General features: G+C 39.3%; 1 protein-coding gene across 7 annotated transcripts in view; it reads left to right on the top strand.

Annotated features, from left to right (window-relative positions):
• The window catches only part of AKT3 (AKT serine/threonine kinase 3), a 281,463-nt gene that overhangs the window by 254,456 nt on the left and 5,845 nt on the right, over positions 1-21,162 (top strand). For 4 of the 7 annotated variants that reach the window (XM_038396389.2, XM_038396387.2, XM_038396388.2 and 1 more), the window contains exons 13-14: positions 7,756-7,815; positions 17,155-17,257. In XM_038396389.2, the coding sequence (XP_038252317.1) occupies positions 7,756-7,815; positions 17,155-17,257 (163 nt within the window). The remainder of the gene's footprint in view (positions 1-7,755; positions 7,816-17,154; positions 17,258-21,162) is intronic. The other 3 variants (XM_043511466.1, XM_038396391.2, XM_043511467.1) reach the window with 1 other exon arrangement.

The following is a 21,162-nucleotide window of genomic DNA, read 5'->3' as shown; positions in this document are numbered from 1 at the left end:
AGGGCTCATTGACTCGGTCACAAGGTTCCCGCTGACGACAGCCAGGACTTGCCTGCAGCTTCTGGGTCACATGTCTGGGTGCACATATGTGGTCCGTCACGCCAGACTCAGAATGAGGTCTCTCCAGCTCTGGCTGGCCTCGCAGTTATCCCAGGCCATGGACAGAATGGACAAAGTCCTCACTGTGCCGAACTCAGTGATCATCTCCCTGCGATGGTGGTCCGCCCCAAACAACATGCTCCAAGGGGTCCTGTTCAGGTACAGGGATGCTTCGGACCTGGGTTGGGGGGCCCATGTGGGGAACTTTCAGACCCAAGGCCTGCGGTCTCTACAAGACCTGCCCCTTCATATAAATGTCAAGGAACTCAGGATGGTGCAACTGGAGTGTATGGCCTTCTGTTCGCACCTGGAGGGCAAGGTAGTCGGGGTCCTCACGGACAACATGGCCTCGATGTTTTATATCAACAGGCAAGGCGGGGCCCAATCCTCTGCCCTCTGCCATGAAGCCCTCAGTCTGTGGGACTTCTGTATAGCCCATGACATCTACCTAAAAGCCTTCCACCTGTAGGGCAGACAGAATGTGAGGGTGGATCGCTTGAGCAGGGATTTTTCCTCTCGGCACGAGTGGTCTCTGCACTCGGAAGTGGCTCACCAGGCTTTCCGAAAGTGGGGCACTCCCCAAGTGGACCTATTTGCGACCCGGCAGAACTGACGATAATGCTGGTTCTGCTCCAGGGGTGGGGCCGAGGGAGGGGCACTATCTCCGATGCCTTTACCCTGTCCTGGTCAGGCCAGCTCCTCTATGCCTTTCCCCCGTTTCCTCTGATCAGCAGGGCCCTGGAGAAGATAAAGACAGACAAAGCCAGGTTCCTCCTCGTTGCCCCGGCGTGGCCCAGGCAGCACTGGTACGGGACCCTCTCTGGGCTGGCAGTAGCTCCACCATGGCAGGATGTTTTTCTGCCAGTCCTCTGTCCCATGCCTCGCGCAGCTAGTGAGGAACGCCGTCTCCACACGCTCGACGTGAAGCGAGCTCTGGCTTTCTACCTCGAGCGGACCAAACCATTCAAAGTCTTGGCAACTGTTCGTCACCTTGGCTGAGCATGTGAAAGGTCAGCCGATTTCCACTCAGCGGCTTTCTATGTGGATCACTTCGTGCATCCGTTCCTGTTATGAGCTGGCGGGGGGTCCCCTGCCACCCATTGTGAGGGCACACTTGACTAGGGTGCAGGCCTCATCGGCTGCCTTCGTGGCCCACGTCCCCCTCCAGGACATTTGTAGGGCTGCCACGTGGTCTTCGGTTCACACGTTCACCTTGCACTATGCAATCGTCTCCCAGGCCAGGGATGATGCCGGGTTCAGCAGGGCGGTACTCCGTCCCGAGAACTTGTGAGCTGCTACCCACCTCCAACAAATGTAGCTTGGAATCACCTATTGTGGAATACACATGAGCAATCACTCAAAGAAGAAAAGACAGTTACCTTTTCCGTAACTGGTGTTCTTCGAGATGTGTTGCTCATGTCTTTTTCACATCCCACCCTCCTACCCCTCTGTCTGGCAAGAAGGAACTGAGGGTGGGCAGGCGCCGCTCCAGGGGTTGTGTGGGGGCGCTCCCCCCTTTGGGTACTGCTAGGGGAAAAACCTCCGGCACTGGTGCACATGGTGAGCATGCACACCTATTGTTGAAAAGACATGAGCAACACATCTCGAAGAACACAGTTACGGAAAAGGTAGCTGTCTTTTATTTGCTGCCACAAGAATATCTGAACCTTAACCATAGTTTTACTGTCAGTCAACCATAATATTGCAAGATCCTTTCCAATGATAATCAGAATAAATAAGTTTATCAATTGATGTAATGTGCTCAGGAATTTAAGACAAAATCTCCTTCACTTCTAAGGCAAATTTTGGTTGCCCCAGCAAGAGTATAGTTAAAAATATGCTAGAGAAACTGTAATATGGGGCAGCCTCAAGGGACTTGATTTTTTAACATTTAAGTTAAAACAATTTGTGTTGCAAAATATATAAAGGCATAAATACAAGGGCACTGTGAGTGGGAAACAAGGGAAAAATGCTGCCAAACTAACTTCAAGGGTCTTTCTCAAATAAACAAGAAAAAACAAAAATCAAATTTAAGGACAATGGGATTGATTCTGCATGGCACTGAGCCCTCTGGCCCTGATCCTAGGGTGACCAGATGTCCTGGTTTTATAGGGATAGTCCCGATATTTGGGGCTTTTTCTTATATAGGCACCTATTACCTCCCACCCCCTGTCCCGATTTACCTCACTTGCTATCTGGTCACCCTACCTGATCCAGAAACACAGTTATGCATATGCTTAACTTTAAGCATGTGCTTCAGTTCCTTGCAATCCATTGAGACAGTGCTTCTCTATCAGGATCTGATCCTGCACCCATTGAAATCACTGCAAGTATTTCAATTCAGAGGCGGTGGAAGCTTGCTTTCAATGGGGATTGGGTGGGGGGAGACGCATAGTGAAACCTAAATGTACGAAGCACATGGGAAACGGGGAGAATCAGGGAGAGCAGGAAGAAGTCAGGTGTCTATGTAAGTCAGGGTGGATACCCTGCTTGTAGAGTGGGGGAAGTCCTGTGTGTTAAGACTAGGAAGGGGAGCAGGGTAGGTGCCCTGCAGGGGGAGTTTGGGTGTTAGGAATAGTAAGGGGAGTGTGAGGTGATGCTCTGCATGAGAAAATGTAATATGGGGCACCCTCAAAGGAATTGGGGGGAGCTGAGGCTCCTAGGCCTGATCTTGGATGCTGCTACAGCCACTCCAGCCCCTCTGAGTCTCACTCCCTCCCCTCCTGAGTGCATGAAACAACTTGCTTAAGAATGGAACGTGGGGGCCAGGGTGGAAATGTAGCTCAGACCCCACAATATTTCCATTGTAGTGGGTGTTAGCTGCCGCTGCCCCTGGGAGTTGGATTGGGCCCTCAGTAAGGCCTTAAAATAGGAGTGATCCTAAACATTTTTTACCATTTCCATGAATGTATTGAGAAATTAAACCTGCTGATATGAGAAATGAAAATCGCTTAACTTAACAATTAAAAGAGGATCCCCATAGTTACAATACCTGCATGTGATGGGTGTGTTAGGCACGATGATGCCAGGGGAAAACCAGAATCCTAAGCACATAAAATGTGTTTGTTTTACTTCAACACTATCTTACTGGTTGTACTGGAAGGACTTATCCTAAATGTATGACCACTTCCTCATTTTTGGGCTAGTGGAAAACAAAAAAGCATGCACTTTTGTATATGTGTGCACTCTACACTCATGCATCTAACTCGACATTTTTATTAGAAAAATGTGCATCTCTTCTTTTTTACCAGACTTCAGTCTATTGTTACTAGAAACAAGATTATTTAACCTAAACCCTAAAGTTGATAAATGTTTCATAACAATAGGACACTACCATGTCTGCAACAGATAGTAGCTCTGGCTGACCAATAGATGCAAATGAATGATCGGCTGTCTGATACTGCTGTCTAATTGGATCAGTTTGTTGACATTAACTGAATAATAATAATGTGCTGTAAAGTAGGCAAGAAAGTCCTTGTTCTGAAATGAAAATTGGATAATAGTTATCCATTTTGTTCTGATTTATCTGTTTTTTTGGCAGAAAAAAAATCATGAAGGCAAAGGAAAGAGAATGATCTTGCCAGGCACTTCCTATGATCATCTCAATCCCGATGGGGTTGATTACTGCTTTTTTTTTTTTTTACTGTGTATGAGACTGAGAAACTAAATAGGTTGGCACAGTCTTGTATTAATCTTCTTTTTAGGCATAAATGAATGTTGAATGTTCTCTGACTCCTTTAAGACCTTTTTTTAGAGCATTTACACTTTTATTTAGGCTAGAAGAAAATGTAATTTTTTAAGTGGTCAAATGTTGTTCCATGGCCCCTGATTCAAGAGAGCACGTAAGCATGTGCTGAACTCCTATTGCTTAGTACATACTTAAAGGCTTCAATTGAATCAGGCTTTAAGGAAGGGAGGTCGGAGTGGGAGAATTCCCACAGCTCTCTTTAGGCAATTCCTGTTTGAGAGTCATACTTCAGTATAATTGCCTGCAACATCATCATAAACATTGCAAAATAGGTCTTCTCAATTCTCTTTTTTGTTGCTTCTGTGCAAAGTAGTAAAAGGATCAGAAAATGGTTAACCAGTCTGATCTTTTCATTGGATTTCCAATGGTATTTAAATTATATGCACAAAACCTACTTATTAGCAAAATAATGCCAGCTGACTGAATTTACATGACATAAAGAAACCACAAAAAGCAATTTTGGATTCTTATGGATGTTGGTTTTAATTAGTCATGGAGGTTCCAATCGCTTTTTGCCCACTATATCAACTGTTTAAAAAACAAAACAAAAGCTTTATGGTCAGTAAAGGAAAACCAACATTTTAAAGGACACGCTGACAATGTATTTTTCAAAATGTTAAAATATCACTATGATAATCCATTGGAAACTTTAAGCTGAAATCTTGTTCTTTACCAAAACTTTCCCTCCATTGCATTCATACACAGTTTTGCTATTGAAAGTTTGCTCAGATTGGTATCGAGCTGTTAGCATTTATTTAATTTTTATAAGGAGCACTGAAAAATTTGTTTTGGAAAGAACACAAGAGAACTACACAGTCTTTGCAGATATATGTAAGGAAAAACACCAAAAAGGTAGGTCAAATATTGGGGCTACTAACTTTGACAGTGTCCCTTTTAAAATGTATTGGTGTATTGCTATGTACAATGATTTGGCTAATGAGTTCCAGTCTGTGTGAGAACATCACGTACCTAAACTGTTTGGAATCTTCATTGATCATTTAGTCCAAACCATTTCATAAATGGTCAATACATATGTGAATTGTGAGAAATACTTACAAAATTATGGATAAGCGCACTTGTGATAGAATGAGAGTGAATGTTAGTATTTCTAGTGGTATGCTCTCACCATTTTCTTTACACAATTTGATTTAGGATTTTCTCCATCTGCTTTAACTAACTTACGAATCGGTCTACTAAAATCACACCTAAGTTTATTATCAGCATGTAATTTATTACGTTGAATGCTGCAAAGTAGCCATTTTAAAGGATCAGTCATATAGATCTCCAGTAAAGTTTGATAGGATGACCTAACGTGATTTCTGGGCATTAAAATGTAAATTACACTAATATTCCAAGACTTGACTTTTAGAACTAGAAAGAAGCTTAAAATTGACACATCCTTTGACTTGTATTAAGACTCAGTGTAGTAAACTAGATGGTAGCTTTTAAGGTACAATATATGATGACATTTATAGTGAGTTATAATGGTGTATATATTTTAAAGTTATCTGTTATATTATATACTTTTAAAACAAACACACTGTAGTCAAAGTGAAAATTATACTTCCCATGTTGTAATTCATATAAATGTGTAAAGAGCAAGAGTGTACAGTATTTTTGTTGTCAGGAATTAGGAAAAACCAGTGTCATACTGAAATGTAATTATGAGTAGGTTAAAAATGGTCATCCCTAATGAATGAACATGAATATTGGTTTTCATTGTTCAGTCTCTTATTATATTTATATGATGCTATTGAAAGGTCTGCAGAACAACCATGATAGAGATAATAAAAATCTCTGTGTGTGTTTGTAGTTGTCAATATAGCTGTAGAAACAAGTATACATGATTAAACCCCTAACAGTATGTTATAAATATTGGTCAACATTTTCAAATTTGGGGTATAAATTGAGCTGGTATAAATTGTCTTTACTCCATTGGAATGAAGGCAGTTTATACTAGCTGAAGCTCTGTCCTCTGTTTATTGAAGTTTGACTCCTAAATCTGCATATAGGCATCTAAATACATGGATGTTCAGGCTAAACTTTTATTTAGGTGCCTAAATATGGATTTAGGAGCCAAATTTCAGTCATCCAGGTTTGACATTTTGGCTATAATTTATTTCAGTTGGATAATACATTGAGAAGTGTTAAAGAATTAAGAGGTGTGGCTATTTACCCTTCACTGGGAATTACTCAGGTAAATGACATATTTAACCAATGGTGTTGTATTATCATATTTTTCATCGATAAGAAATGAAAATTGTTTAGGCCCTGATCCTGCAAACAGTATGTATTTGCTTAACTTCAAGCATCTGTAGGATCCCATTGGTTTCAGTGGAATTACTCACATGCTTTGATATAAACATATACATAAGTACGTGATGAGGGTCTTAATGTGATGTTCAGTTCATACCAGTTTGAGGTTAAATTCCTTTTTATGTGACCTTTATGAGGCAAAGTCAGAATCAGCTGCTTCTTTTTTTTTTTTTTTTTTTTTTTTAAGTTTGGTAGTTTCAGCGTGAGTGCATTACAGCTACTCCATAATATTTTCAGCCGTTTGTAAGTAACTAAAATGGTGGTCAGGAGTTTCCAAGACATAATCATTTGATTGATTAACCTTTGGATTATATGGAATATTTTCTACTATATTGAACTACTTGAACAGTGGAAATAAATCATTTAGAAAGTATGAACAGCCTCAGAGTGGTATAAAATCTCTTTATATAATTGCACACAGTGAGATACTGTATTTGCCCTTATTGTTCATGAATGATGGGTAGCATCCAGATCTTGAGCTGAGGGAGGGGAAAAGGGGTGGTACTGTCCCATGGTTCACCTACTTTGGATGCCAAAAGTAGATGCCATTCACAAGAGATTGTGCAGATGTTCAAAATTTGATCTTGCATGTTCTCCTGGACTCTCCAGGTGCGATTCCCTCTATGTGGGGTAAAGGAAAACCTGGTCTGGGATTGTGTTAGGGCATATGCACAATAGACACATGCTTTGGACATTGGCTGCCAGAGGCATATGGTGAAATCACACTCTAAACTTTAATTTAAAAAAAGTATTTTCAGTCTTCCTAGGTTATGAAGAAAGCTGAAACATGTCATCTCAGTGTAACTGGTGCTGTGTTGTCTGCCTGAGCCTGAGGGAGCCTGGAGCAGCAATCATGGGACAAGGCCACCTGGCTTTTTAGTTCCTACCAAAGCTGCTGATTGAGATGTAGGCTTGGGTGCTTGTTGTGCTCAGCTCCTTTCCTCTGGACTTTTGGTTTCACGGGTCAGAAGGGTGGAGCAAGATGTGGTGGGATCACTCAAGCACCATTTGTGGCACCAAATTGAAATGTTACTCACAGTAGACTATAGAAATCTTCATAATATGATTGTCCTTTTTTAAATGCCGTAATCAGTAGTGTAATAGTTAACAGTATGGACATTTATGTCCTCATGATTGGGCTTCTGAGCTAAAACCCATTTGAGATGAATGGGGCAGTTCACATCTCCTGGAATTGTTGTTTCTACAACTTTTCTACAAACTTAGACATCTCTGCAGCGGTTACGCTTAGTTCATATGTTTGAGGATGTCTTAACATCTGTAAGCACTGGAGACTTTTATTTTTTGTTTTTAAATGAAAGTGTAGTTTCTAAAGAACAAGATGGCAGCCTCAAAAAAAGTATGAAGACTCTGTGGTATGACCTGGTCCAACTTGAGCACTGGTGACATCACTCACAAAGTCGGTTTCAAGCAAATGAGTATGCCTCTAATCCCATAAATGTGCAGTCATAATACAATATCCCTCTGTGTCTACATTTATGTAAATGATTTATACCACTTTTTATGCTTCCACGTTATGGGAAAGGTCGTTAGGAAAGGATTTCTTACTGCATTTCTCTCATTTTCTTCTGGAGGTGGCGCCGAAGCTCCATGTGCCGGTTCCTCATTTCTTGACAAGAATTCTACAGAAGCCGGTAAATTTTTTGTAGAGGTTCTTCCTCTAAAATTGGGTGATATGTTTTGAAAATAGCCAAAACATTTTGTTTACAGTGGTCAAGGGAAGATTTTTATGAGGTGTGCATGGGATGGCAGATCAGGAGGTTGATTTGGTGTTTTGAAAAAAGAATTGAGGCACAGTTGTGTTTGCATGAATAGGCTGAATAGATCAAAAGGACTGGTGCATAATTTTATACAATCATGACTGAAGCATAAATGTGTTTATACTTATAGTCATGATTATATAAATGATACTGCTAGTGGAAAAAATATGAAAGGAATGGAGAGACACTCCTGGGCACTGTGTGTCACATGTACTTGTATATCTCAATCTTAGCTCCCATTTTCTCTTTTTTGTAGCTTTTTTTTGTATTGATGTATGTGAATATATAGATATTATACACAAACACAAGACGTGATAGGGGCTGCTATGTTTTTCTACACAGTCTCTGCATTATGAGTATCTCCTATTGCTTTATAAATTGTTGTGGAATATCTTGATGGTGAAAGGCAATGTAGTCAGAATGAATCCAAAAACATCAACAAAGTATTTTATATCAAGTTTTTCGCTTCCGATTGCAGCCTGGAGTTTTGTGTGTTTTTCTTGTTTTATTTTCCCAACTGTCTGGAATATTGACATAATTTCTAGTTTCATCGACTGAGTCACTGAATGTTACTGAGACACGCCTAACTACTTAATGTAAAATAGTGTTTTTCCCCCTTCGGATGGGATTAGATGACACCACTCCCTTTCTATTGTGAAACATCTCTATAATTGGTAATATTTAACAATATTTAAGACATCTGATTATTGTTGTTCTCCCTTTCTGCACCATAAGATTCATGCAACACTCTTCTTTTGTAACCAACAGGCAAATTTTCAAAGTATTCTAAGAATCATCACTCATTTAGACAGATGAAGTCTGCATGGAGCATGTTTCAGAGCTCATTGAAATCAATGAGAATATTTCATTTGAGCTACTAACTTCAGTGGGCTTTGGTTGTCTACATCAGCATAGTCACTTGCTGATGTAGTCAAATTTTATAGAGGGACCTGTAGGTTGAGATATCTTATTAAAGAGCTGTGTATTGCTCTTTATTTTTATTACTATCTGTGATCATTTCCTGCCTCTCTGTTATTTTGTTGCTTACTAACAATTACTATAGGGCCACAGTAGTTAGAGATAAGAAAGGTTCTTATATTGTCATCTTTGCCACCCCCAGTTGAGGTCAGGATAACATCTCCAACATAAAGGTCATATCTTGAATTACTTTTTCCCATGAGTTCAGCACTCTGTTCTTCTGGAGATATGTACTGGGATTGCTAAATAGGGTGCAGTCTGCTGCATATTTAATACTACCTAAGTTGCTTATATTATTTGTTGAAAACCATAACAGATTCTTGGAAAATGATAATATAGTGATGGCTGTTGAATTGCGAGTGGAGCAGATCATTTGATTTCAAACCATGATGGGTGGCCTGCTCTCTGAATTGTTGAAAAGTTTAACCTGAGAAGACCAAAAAACTGGAATCTTACGACCATTTTATAGGTGGGCACTTCTTTGTATCAGCAAGTCCATATTAGTTTGTCCCCCTGTCTGAGACTGACTGTGTTGCATAATTAAATGAGGGTGGGGGGAGAGAGAATGCCAGGAAATTTGTGTGTTTTTGTAAATAAAGGGATGTGAATATTGTGGTAAAAGGAAGTTTTTCATTTTTTTAAAAAAAGAACAGGAGTACTTGTGGCACCTTAGAGACTAACAAATTTATTAGAGCATAAGATACAACTGCATTTGCTCCAATCCCTCAGACAGAGACAAACACCTACAAGATCTCCATCAAGCATTCTTAAAACTACAATACCCACCTGCTGAAGTGAAGAAACAGATTGACAGAGCCAGAAGAGTACCCAGAAGTCACCTACTACAGGACAGGCCCAACAAAGAAAGTAACAGAACGTCACTAGCTGTCACCTTCAGCCCCCAACTAAAACCTCTCCAGCGCATCATCAACCTATCCTGCAACCCATCCTGAAAATGATCCCTCACTCTCACAGATCTTGGGAGACAGACCAGTCCTCGCTTACAGACAGCCCCCCAACCTGAAGCAAATACTCTCCAGCAACCACACACACCACAACAAAAACCTATCCTTGCAACAAAGCCCGATGCCATCTCTGTCCACATATTTATTCAAGTGACACCATCATAGGACCTAATCGCATTAGCCACGCCATCAGGGGCTTGTTCACCTGCACATCTACCAATGTGATATATGCCATCATGTGCCAACAGTGCCCCTCTGCCATGTACATTAGCCAAACTGGACAGTCTCTATGCAAAAGAATAAATGGACACAAATCTGACATCAGGAATCATAACATTCAAAACGGGTAAAAGAACACTTCAGCCTCTCTGGCCGCTCAGTAGAAGACTTAAGGGTGGCAATTTTGCAATAGAAAAGCTTCAAAAACAGACTCCAACAAGAAACTGCTGAGCTTGAATTAATATGCAAACTAAATACCATTAACTTGGGTTTGAATAGAGACTGGGAGTGGCTGGATCATTACACATATTGAATCTATTTCTCCATGTTAAGTATCCTCACACCTTCTTGTCAAATGTCTAAATGGGCCATCTTGATTATCACTACAAAAGTTCCCCCCCCTTCTGCTGATAATAGCTCATCTTAATTAATTAGCCTCTTACAGTTTGTAAGGCAACTTCCACCTTCTGTGTGTGTGTGTGTGTGTGTGTGTGTGTGTGTGTGTGTGTATATATATTTTCTTACTATATGTTCCATTCTATGCATCCGATGAAGTGGGCTGTAGCCCACGAAAGCTTATGCTCTAATAAATTTGTTAGTCTCTAAGGTGCCACAAGTACTCCTGTTCTTTTTGTGGATACAGACTAACACGGCTGCTACTCTGAAACCTGTCAATTTTTTAAAGTTGTTTTGTAGATTAGTTTATATTTGAGGGATAAATTCTCTTTCTAACTTGAAGTTTAGATCTGTATTTAGCTTTTAAATAGGTAATAATAAGATGACTAAGTGTATTAATTTAAAAATCCTATGTCGTTGTGGTATAATATTTTCCAATTAAATAAAGTTAAATGAAAATCACACATTTTTGTAAAATTATAATTTTCATAGCACCATTCTAAGTAGTATATGTAGGTGAAAGAATGTTTTAGTCACATAGGGTGGGATCCACTAAAGAACTTAAGTGCCTAAACCCCAGACTTAGGTGCCAAAATCCCAGTTTTGGCTCCATTGCGATCCACCTGTCGTACACTGTAGGCAGCTGTGTTTCTGCTCCTGGGTATGTGTGCTCCTACTTCACTCAAGGCATCTGAATGCCTGTCTCCTGCCTAAGCCCCAGAGCGATTCATAAACCAGGAGAAGATAGGTGTTCAACCACCTGCAGCTTCTGTGGGGTCTGGTTCAGGAGGTATGCTCAAAGGACACCTATTAGTTCAGGTTCCACTTGTAGTGGTACCCACCTTATAACTTTTAGCCCACTGATTAGAGCACTCACCTGGGATGTGGGAGACCCAGGTTCAATTCCCCATTCTCTGCCAGAGGGGGACAAAGAATTTGAACAGGGATCCCTTGCCTCTTAGGAGGGTGCTCTAACCACTGAGCTATGGGATATTCTGATGTGGGGCTCCCTCAGCCTCTCTCCTTTTGAAGCTGTTCCAATGTGGATAAATAATGAAAGAGTGATTGGAGCAGGGGGACTGGACATGGAGTCAGGCCTTAACCACTGGGCTACAGAGTCATTCCTACTCTCTCTCTGGCCCAGTGACTAAGTATTTATTCACAGTGAGACAGTCATTGAACCAAAAAGAAAAGGAGTACCGGTGGCACCTTAGAGACTAACAAATTTATTAGAGCATAAGCTTTCGTGAGCTACAGCTCACTTCATCGGATGCATTTGGTGGAAAAAACAGAGGAGAGATTTATATACACACACACACAGAGAACATGAAACAATGGGTTTATCATACACACTGTAAGGAGAGTGATCACTTAAGATAAGCCATCACCAGCAGCGGGGGGGGGGAAAGGAGGAAAACCTTTCATGGTGACAAGCAAGGTAGGCTAATTCCAGCAGTTAACAAGAATATCAGAGGAACAGTGGGAGGGAGAAATACCATGGGGAAATAGTTTTACTTTGTGTAATGACTCATCCATTCCCAGTCTCTATTCAAGCCTAAGTTAATTGTATCCAGTTTGCAAATTAATTCCAATTCAGCAGTCTCTCGTTGGAGTCTGTTTTTGAAGCTTTTTTGTTGAAGTATAGCCACTCTTAGGTCTGTGATCGAGTGACCAGAGAGACTGAAGTGTTCTTCAACCTTTCCCCCCCCCCTGCTGCTGGTGATGGCTTATCTTAAGTGATCACTCTCCTTACAGTGTGTATGATAAACCCATTGTTTCATGTTCTCTGTGTGTGTGTGTATATAAATCTCTCCTCTGTTTTTTCCACCAAATGCATCCGATGAAGTGAGCTGTAGCTCACGAAAGCTTATGCTCTAATAAATTTGTTAGTCTCTAAGGTGCCACCGGTACTCCTTTTCTTTTTGCGAATACAGACTAACACGGCTGCTACTCTGAAACCAGTCATTGAACCAGAGAGAGAGAGTGGGATAGCCCAGTGGTTAGGGCATCCGCCTGAGAGGTGGGAGAGACTCCTGTAAAAATTCTTTCTCCCTCTTTGGCAGAGAGGAGGGAATTGAATCTGGGTTTTCCACCTCCAAGGTGAGTGGTCTAACCACTGGGCTAAAAATTATAGGATGGGTACTGCCACCACCATGTGAGTTTGGTGCCTAACTCATTCCCACAAGAAACACTTTATGCGCCTACTCCCTTTAACTACAGGAGGTAGGTACCCATTTTTTGTAGATAAATGCCACTCTGCAGTCAGGACATCGGTGCCTATCTCTGTGAGAGGGGCTTAGCATACACCCCTCTGGTTATCTTAGGCAGCTCCCTGCCTAGCGTGCTGGCTTTCGTGAATCATATTTTTTGGCACCTCTCTCTCCCCATTCATTGTGCAGGGAGTCGAGGTGCCTAACTTGGCTTTGTGGATCCCAGAATTGTTTCTGGATTTTCTAGGTGTGTAAAAGGAAGACACTGTGGATGGTCAGCGCTATAACTTGTAAGCCCCTTCATCAATCCCACCCATAGATTTTGGGTGAAAATTCTGGTTAAATTATAGATATAGGTATGCAACCAAGAGGAGAAAAACAGGCTTAAAGAAACAGATAGACCATCCAATTAGAAATTTGTGTCAAAGGATTAATGGAATTACATAGATATAACTGACAGCAGAATCTGTTCCAATTACTAAAAATGTCTGTGTGGCATTCTGTTATCCTTTTGTGTCTTTGTGGTGTTTATACAGTGTATCATAGATATTTTCCTCTTATTAGCACAACTTTCAGGTTAACAGCAGTCAGTTAAAACATTCTTTGGGTGAATGAAAACATGAAAATATCTGGATTTAAAAACAGTTGGAATTCACCTGTGTGTGTGTGTGTGTGTGTTTAATGCACCATTCATGGATTTTACTACAGTCTGAATAATTATCTCCTTTCCGGAAAAGTGTATAGAGGTGTTTAGAATTAAAGGTGAAGCGCTGGCAGTTACAGGTCAAATCGGGACAGCATGCTACTCAAAAAACAGTTCCCAACATGGCTAGTTAGTTAGAACATAGTTACATTATCATTCTGGTTACACACTATAGATATGCTAGGACTATAGTCTCCATTGATTATGGTGTGACGTTTAGTTTTTCCTCCAACATGTGTACTGCTTAGAGATCTGTGTAGCAGTAGCAAAGGATTATATATGATAAAATAGTTCAATATACAATGTGGTAATTTAATGAGGAATGCAAAATTAACTACTAAAGATGAGTGCTTTTGTAAATTTTATGTTCTACAAAAGTCTGACAAATCACAAAGGGTTTAAAAAAACATCAAGTGCAGAATAGTTTGCCAATATTTTTGCTATGGTGTTGCATTGTAGTTTTGTTCTTTGTGCTGTAGAGTAAATTGACAAGTGAATTGTTTCAAAGTCGAGGTGAGATAGAGCTAAACCCTGGCCTCAAGTGTAAATCGATTGGCTTCAGTGGGACCAGGATTTGGCCTCTAATATAGGAAAGACACTGAAACTGATAACTTCAGATTTTAGTTTTGAAAATATGCAGATACTATTCTGTGTCTCTGATTACATTAAATAACATTATTTGGAACTTCTTATATTTTAAGTTTAACAGAGATGCCTTTTAGAAATTGACTGTATTTAAAAGATGGCATACAGATCCCAGATCATTAACACAATATAGATTGAGGCTCCAAATTAAAAATGCATCCATCTGTAAATGTTGGCTCTGTTTCTCCTTCAAAAGTGGATTGTAAGATTAATACCAAAAGCAGGACAGTGAGCTGCTACCTTTATGTTGTGGTAGTTGCCTTCCATAGTAGCAGTGAAAACTCTGAAACCTTGGAGCCTGAATGCAAGACTTTGCAGATAAATGGAGGAGGAACCCATTTAAAAATACATTTTAAAACCAGTTTATGCCTAGTCTTGTTTGTCTAATCTGCTAATGATTGGGGAAGTCAGTTTTTTTTAATCTCTTTAAAAAGAGAAAAGAAATGTATTTCAGATCATCTTTAACCACTGGAGAGAGGTACAAAAATCCTTTGTTTTAAACCAATTACACTGTCATGTTAGCAGTGAACATCTGAAGTAAGCAATGAACAGCTTCTAAAGTTTTTTAAGAGATTCCAGTCACACAAGTGACATTCGCTTAGTTGTTTGGTTGCTTAACAGGATGATTTTACATAGTGCAGCTACAGCAAAAATGTGTGTTCAAAACTGGGAACTAGGTCACCCAAGCTTTAATATGGTCTGGCACAGGACATGTTAAGGGACTTGATGCATTTAATGTAATATGCAAGTACAATATACATGTTGTTCTGAAAGCACTTATTGGGCAGATGAAATTGGCTTAGAATCATCTCAAAAATTAAATGGATCTGAAATGCGCATCCTCTAGTAAGGCATGTGCATATTAGTATTAAAGGGTGGGGTGGAAATGGAGATTGATTTTAAGAAGATTTTTAAATTCATTTGAAGGACCTAAGGTTATTATCATGGTCAGCTTTCTAAGATGTGATAGACCAAACACATGTGCAAACATAATGAACACTTAGAAATAAATGGATTATCTTCTTGACTGAAGGCAAGCAATGTTATAAAATTCTCACACAGATTTGCTATTTTTGCTATTATTCAGCAATTAGTCAAGTGTAGAGCTGGGAGTGTGTTTACAATTTTGCTTCAAGTTTTGCTTAAAGATATAGTGAAAACGGTGTGCCCTTTCTTTGGTGTGAAAATCCTACTCCTGCACTTTTCACCCCAAGGTGGTGATGCTCCTGATCCTTACACATTTGTGTTGCCCCGACTTATCTTCTGTTGAAGTTCCTGATGGACCTATGATGTCTTCTGTTATCCATTGATCAGGCCAATCCCATGGCTGTGTGTAGTCTACATGCACGAACAAACCAGTGAACTGGAGCAGTTTTTTAACCATGACAGTTCTTCTTTGCACTTAAAAAATACTGTGAAAATGGTGGAAAAAATTCAGAAATGTTGTTGTGTTCATGAGGCTGACCTAAACATGAATTGACCTTTTTGACATTTAAAATGTACGTGTTCATACTGTTTATTTTTTAGAAACAGTTCATGACAAACATGAGTCCTGTCCTGCAAAGACTTACACACAAGCTTACCTTTACATTCTTTGAGTAGTCCTATTGACTTGATTGCAACTACTCAGAGTATAAGGTAAGCACACATGTAAGCCTTTGTAAGAGAAGTGCTCTAATGTTAGTCTTTCAGTGAATAATGAGACTCTCATCAAGGTGGATTAATTTAAATCAAAATGATTTAAATCAGCAAGCAGGAAAGCTTGATTTTAATTGCTGATTTTAATCTTGTTTTTCATTTTTGTGCTTTTTAGTTATTTTCCTAAAGAAAGGTTGATTCTCATTGGTTGGTAACGATTAAAACACGTTCATTTGCAACTAAATCTAGTCTTTACACTAAGTCTGGAACTTCTTTTTGCTAATTAGGAGGATACACTATATCTGTACACATTTATTAAAGCAGTTATATAGCTTAATTTATATTTATTCAGATTCTTAATGTTTGTACGTACTTTAGAAAATGCTGAATAATGCATTTCTTATTTACTAGATGATTAATGTTTTACTTCTGGTTTGTGTCAAGCTCTATTTGGATGGTAATTAAAATTTAATTAAAATGCTTAGGACACAATTTTTAATCAGTTACATAAAACTACTTTTAATATGCTAGATGGATAAGAGTTTATCAAAAATTATCAAAACATGCTTTGCACTTCAAACTAAAGGATTTATTAAACAAAGGAAATATTATCTGTAGTTAGTGAACTGTACTGATTGTTTTTATTTATCATGTCTTTTAAGATTTTAGAACTAGTAGATCTCGTTCTCTCACGCCTAGTTTTTATTCATAGATTGGAAAAGAAAAACAAGCTTTCCTGCCTTTTCAGCTCCCTGTCAGTTTCTAAACTTTGAATTAATTAGTATTGGTCTGAACTAGGTAAATAAACTAAAATGAAGAAAATATTCTCTCTACACCTGCAAAAGAGGATACTACTGTCAAAAGCTGGTTTGGCACATCAGCAAATTCTGGTGCCAAGTGCTTAGTAGTAACTTCCGTCAGTTCAGTGGTTTGACTTTCTTGGCAACAAATGTGCTGCTTAATTTAAAGTGATTTTAATATATAATACTAAGTTTAGGCCTTAACATAGGTTGTTACAATTTAAAAATAAAACTGTATTTAAAATTTAAAAAATGATTTTTATACACCCTAAACACCCCATTCAGAGTTTCTAGTTAATTACGTTTCTATAGTGCAATTTATCTAAGAAAAGTAATTTTGTTTTTGTGCTCCTCATCTTACTTAGTTTCTAAACTAGCATCTCTGACAGATGAAAGTCTACTTGCCTGTCAGACTAGCTGTCAGGGACTCAACTGTCATTCAATCCCATGATCCTCCTGTTACAAGTCTTTTGGTCTAACCACTGAGCCACGAGATCCTTATAGAATCGGAGAAATGTAGGACTGGAAGAGACCTCGATAGTCATCTAGTCCAGTCCCCTGCACTCAAGGCCAGACTCAAGGAAGGCATGTCTACTCCTAACGATAATTTGGTTGAATTCAGGTATATTAACATGACTCTTCTTGTTTATTCCCATCAGCTTGTACCGCCTTTTAAACCTCAAGTGACATCTGAGACAGACACCAGATATTTTGATGAAGAATTTACAGCTCAGACGATTACAATAACTCCACCTGAAAAATGTAAGTAAGCCTGAAAAGCGCTGTATAACTACATTTGAGAAGTTAGATTATCAGTGTGTACATATACTGTAAAGACTGATATGAAAATAAGTTATTCTGTTCTAATGGGCAAAATGTTCTCACACCTTTCAGTGGAACTTAATGTGGAACCATCTAAGAGCAGTTCTGTATGGCACAAGACTCTTTACAGTAAGCGTAGTGAGGTTACATATTTTTAGCCCATGAGATTTCTGAACAACCTCATAATTCCATAAATTATTTAATGAGGCAAATGCTAATTTCTAAGCATCTTGTTTGTTTGCTAATAAAGGCCCCAATTCAGCAAAGTATTTAAGCACATGCTAGATTTCAAGCATATATATGTATACTCCCATTGACTCCAGTGAGACTATTCAGATGTTTAAAGATGGTAGGCAGATACTTAAATACCTTTCTGCAACAAGGCCAGAAAAGAGCACACGTTGTCACAGAGAACAGATATCTCCTGTCTAGACAGCCTGATTTTTTTTTTTTAGATGAAATTTACTCCAGTGCAGAGGCCTCATGCTAAGCTCCACGCACAAGAGCCCTGAATGCCATTATTAATTTAAGTGGTGCATTGCACCTTGTGCAGACCCTCTGCACTTGGGCGAGTTTCACTCTTAATACACGTGGCATTTACCCAGTTTATCTACATATCTATAAATCAATATTTGATCATTCTAACTTATATTTAACAAAAAAAAGTTAGCACATGGGAAACAATATTCCAAACTCCAGTGGACAATATTTTAAATAGATTTCCTCTCTAAAGAGGTATTGGTTTTTATTACGTTTTGCATAACAAAAAAGTATGTATAGAATTATAGCATATGAAGGTAGCACACACTATACTTAAGGTTGAGTTCCTTTAGGGTGCTCCCTTCTTTTGGTGGCTTATAACTTTCTCAAACACATTCCTTCTTTAATAAGATTTTCTGGCTTGGTGTGCCAGTCTAGAAGTGGTTTTTTTTTTTTTTTGTTTTGTTTTTTTAAGAAGTAAACTTGAACAGAGCCATTTTAGCTGTTTTTGAGTTCCACATACTTTTTAAAATAAAATAACACCCCTATCTTCTCCATGTATTTGAATGACAATTTTTGTATATGTATAACTTTAAAAAAACTGATCAGATTTTGTTTGAATTTAGATCAGTTTAGAGAAAATGGGTTGAGTATTTTGAAGTGATGAACTTTACACTTGAGGAGAAATTGATTTTTTTGTCAGGGTAAAGCAGGAGTGGTAAAGAAAGTTTGGGCATTATGAAGTGCTTCAGCTTTGAATCTAATTCTGGGCTGATGATCAGTCAATTTCATGAATGTCTTAAGTTAAATGGCCTAGAGTTTGAGACAGTTCCAAGTTTAAGATTATCCCAGTTTTAAGACTGTGCATAGTTTTAGAGAGCCCTGTATTTTAAACTGCTTTAGTTTTAACTCAGATGAAATCAACTGAATTGGATATAGTATACTTAGATTTTTCAGAAAGCTTTTGACAGGGTCCCTCATCAAAGGCTCTTAAGCAAGGTAAGTTGTCATGGGATAACAAGGAAGGTCATCTCATGGATTGGTAACTGGTTAAAAGATAGGAAACAAAGCGTAGGAACAAATGGTCAGTTTTCAGAATGGAGAGAGGTAAATTGTGGTGTCTCCCAGGGGTCTGTACTGGACCCAATCCTATTCAATATATTTATAAATGATCTGGAAAAAGGGGTAAACAGTGAGGTGGCAAAATTTGTAGATGATACAAAATTGCTCAAGGTAGTTAAGTCTCAGGCAGACTGTGAAGAGCTACAAAAGGATCTCTCAAAACTGGGTGACTGGGCAACAAAATGGCAGATTCTGAAATTCAGTGTTGATAAATGCAAAGTAATGCACATTGGAAAACATAATCCCAACTATACATATAAAATGGTAGGGTCTAAATTGGTTGTCACCACTCAAGAAAGAGATCTTGGAATCATTGTGGATAGTTCTCTGAAAACATCCACTCAATGGGCAGCATCAGTCAAAAAAGCAAACAGAATGTTGGGAATCGTTAAGAAAGGGTTATATATAATAAGACAGAAAATATCATATTGACTCTATATAAATCCATGGTACACCTACATCTTGAATACTATGTGCAAACGTGGTCACCCTGTCTCAAAAAAGATATTAGAATAAGAAAAGGTTCAGAAGAGGGCAACAAAAATTATTAGGGGTATAGAACGGCTGCCGTATGAGGAGAAATTCGTAAGATTGGGACTTTGCAGCTTGGAAAAGAGACGACTAAGGGATATGATAGAGATCTATAAAACCATGACTGGTGTGGAGAAAGTAAGTAAGAAAGTGTTGTTATTTACTCCTCATAACACAAGAACTAGGGGTCACCGAATGAAATTAACATGCAGCGGGTTTAAAATAAAAGGAAGTGTATTTTCCACACAATGCACAATCTGTGGAACTCTTTGCCAGAGGATGTTGTGAAGGCCAAGACTATAACAAGGTTCAAAAAAGAACTAGGTAAGTTCATGAAGGATAGGTCCATCAATGGCTATTAGCCAAGATGGACAGGGATGGTGTCCCTAGCCTCTGTTTGCCAGAAGTTGGGAATGGGTGACAGGGGATCACTCGATAATTACCTGTTCTGATCATTCCCTCTGAGGCACCTGGCATTGGTCACTGTTGGAAGACAGGATACTGGTCTAGATGGACATTTGGTCTGACCTAGTATGGCCGTCCTTATGAGTGATCCTCCCCTGGCTGGTTAAATCAACTTAGGGATAGATTACATCTTGGTGTGGCATGAAGTGACTGCCCTGAACTAAAGAATCTGAGCCTGCACTTTAAAACTACAGTAACTTCTCACTTAGTCATCCCAGTTAATGTTGTTATGTTGCTGATCAATTAGGAACATGCTCATTTAAAGTTGTGCAGTGCTCCCTTACAACATTGTTTGGCAGCTGCCTGCTTTGTCCACTGCTTGCAGAAAGAGCAGCTCTTGGAGCTAGGTGGTGGGGGCTTGGAACCAGGATGGACTGGCAGCCCCACATCAGCTTCCTGTGCGGCAGCTGCCCAGCAAGCTATCAATTGCCAGCAGTTTTGCTGTCCTCTCCCCACTGCCATGTGCAGCCTCCTGCTAATGTCAGGGTGTCCCCCTCCCTCTGCTCCTGTACCTTATCTCCACAAAATGGGGGCGGGATGGGGGGGAAGACATGACAGGGCTCAGGACAGGGAGCTGGCTGGCAGCAGCCGCTGTCTCAACTTGCTGATCTACTTAAAAAGGTAATGTACTTAGAGTGGAGTCAGCATACTTAAAGGGGCAATGCATGTCTCTCTCTGTCTTTCTCTGCCATGCTGTCTCCCCTCCCTCCATTCCTGCTACATTGTAGAGAGTGAGGCTACATTAACAACAATGTGTTAACCCTAGAGGGCTCAGCTGAGTGCTAGTTCATTATTTAGCAGTAAGGCATTCCCTGGGAAATATCCCACCCTCTGACTTTACCACCTCAACCAAGCTTCACAATCATCATTGCTGTGTACAGTATTAAATTGTTTGTTTAAAACTTATACTGCGTATAGTATTAAAATTGTTTAAAACTTATACTGTGTATATGTATATGTGTGTATGTGTGTATAGAGTGTTTTTCAGGAACATAACTACAGCGTTAAGCAAGAAGTTACTATACAACTGTTAGTTGAAGAACCGTTTTTCTTCACACTTGGCCTGTTTTGTGGATCTCACTGAAATTTAAAAATCAGACTGATTATTTTAAATACATCTGTAACTTTTATGTTAAGTATGGTGATATAAAAAAGTATATATTGTGCTAGTTTAAACTTAAATATAAAAGGAGACCATATTTGAAAGCATAAGCACAATGAGGCAGAATTAAGTATTGATTGTTACT

Source organism: Dermochelys coriacea, chromosome 3 (genome assembly GCF_009764565.3).
Source record: "Dermochelys coriacea isolate rDerCor1 chromosome 3, rDerCor1.pri.v4, whole genome shotgun sequence".
Lineage (NCBI taxonomy): Eukaryota > Metazoa > Chordata > Testudines > Dermochelyidae > Dermochelys > Dermochelys coriacea.
Note: the sequence above shows the minus strand (reverse complement) of the source record. Positions and strands in the feature narration are given on the sequence as shown.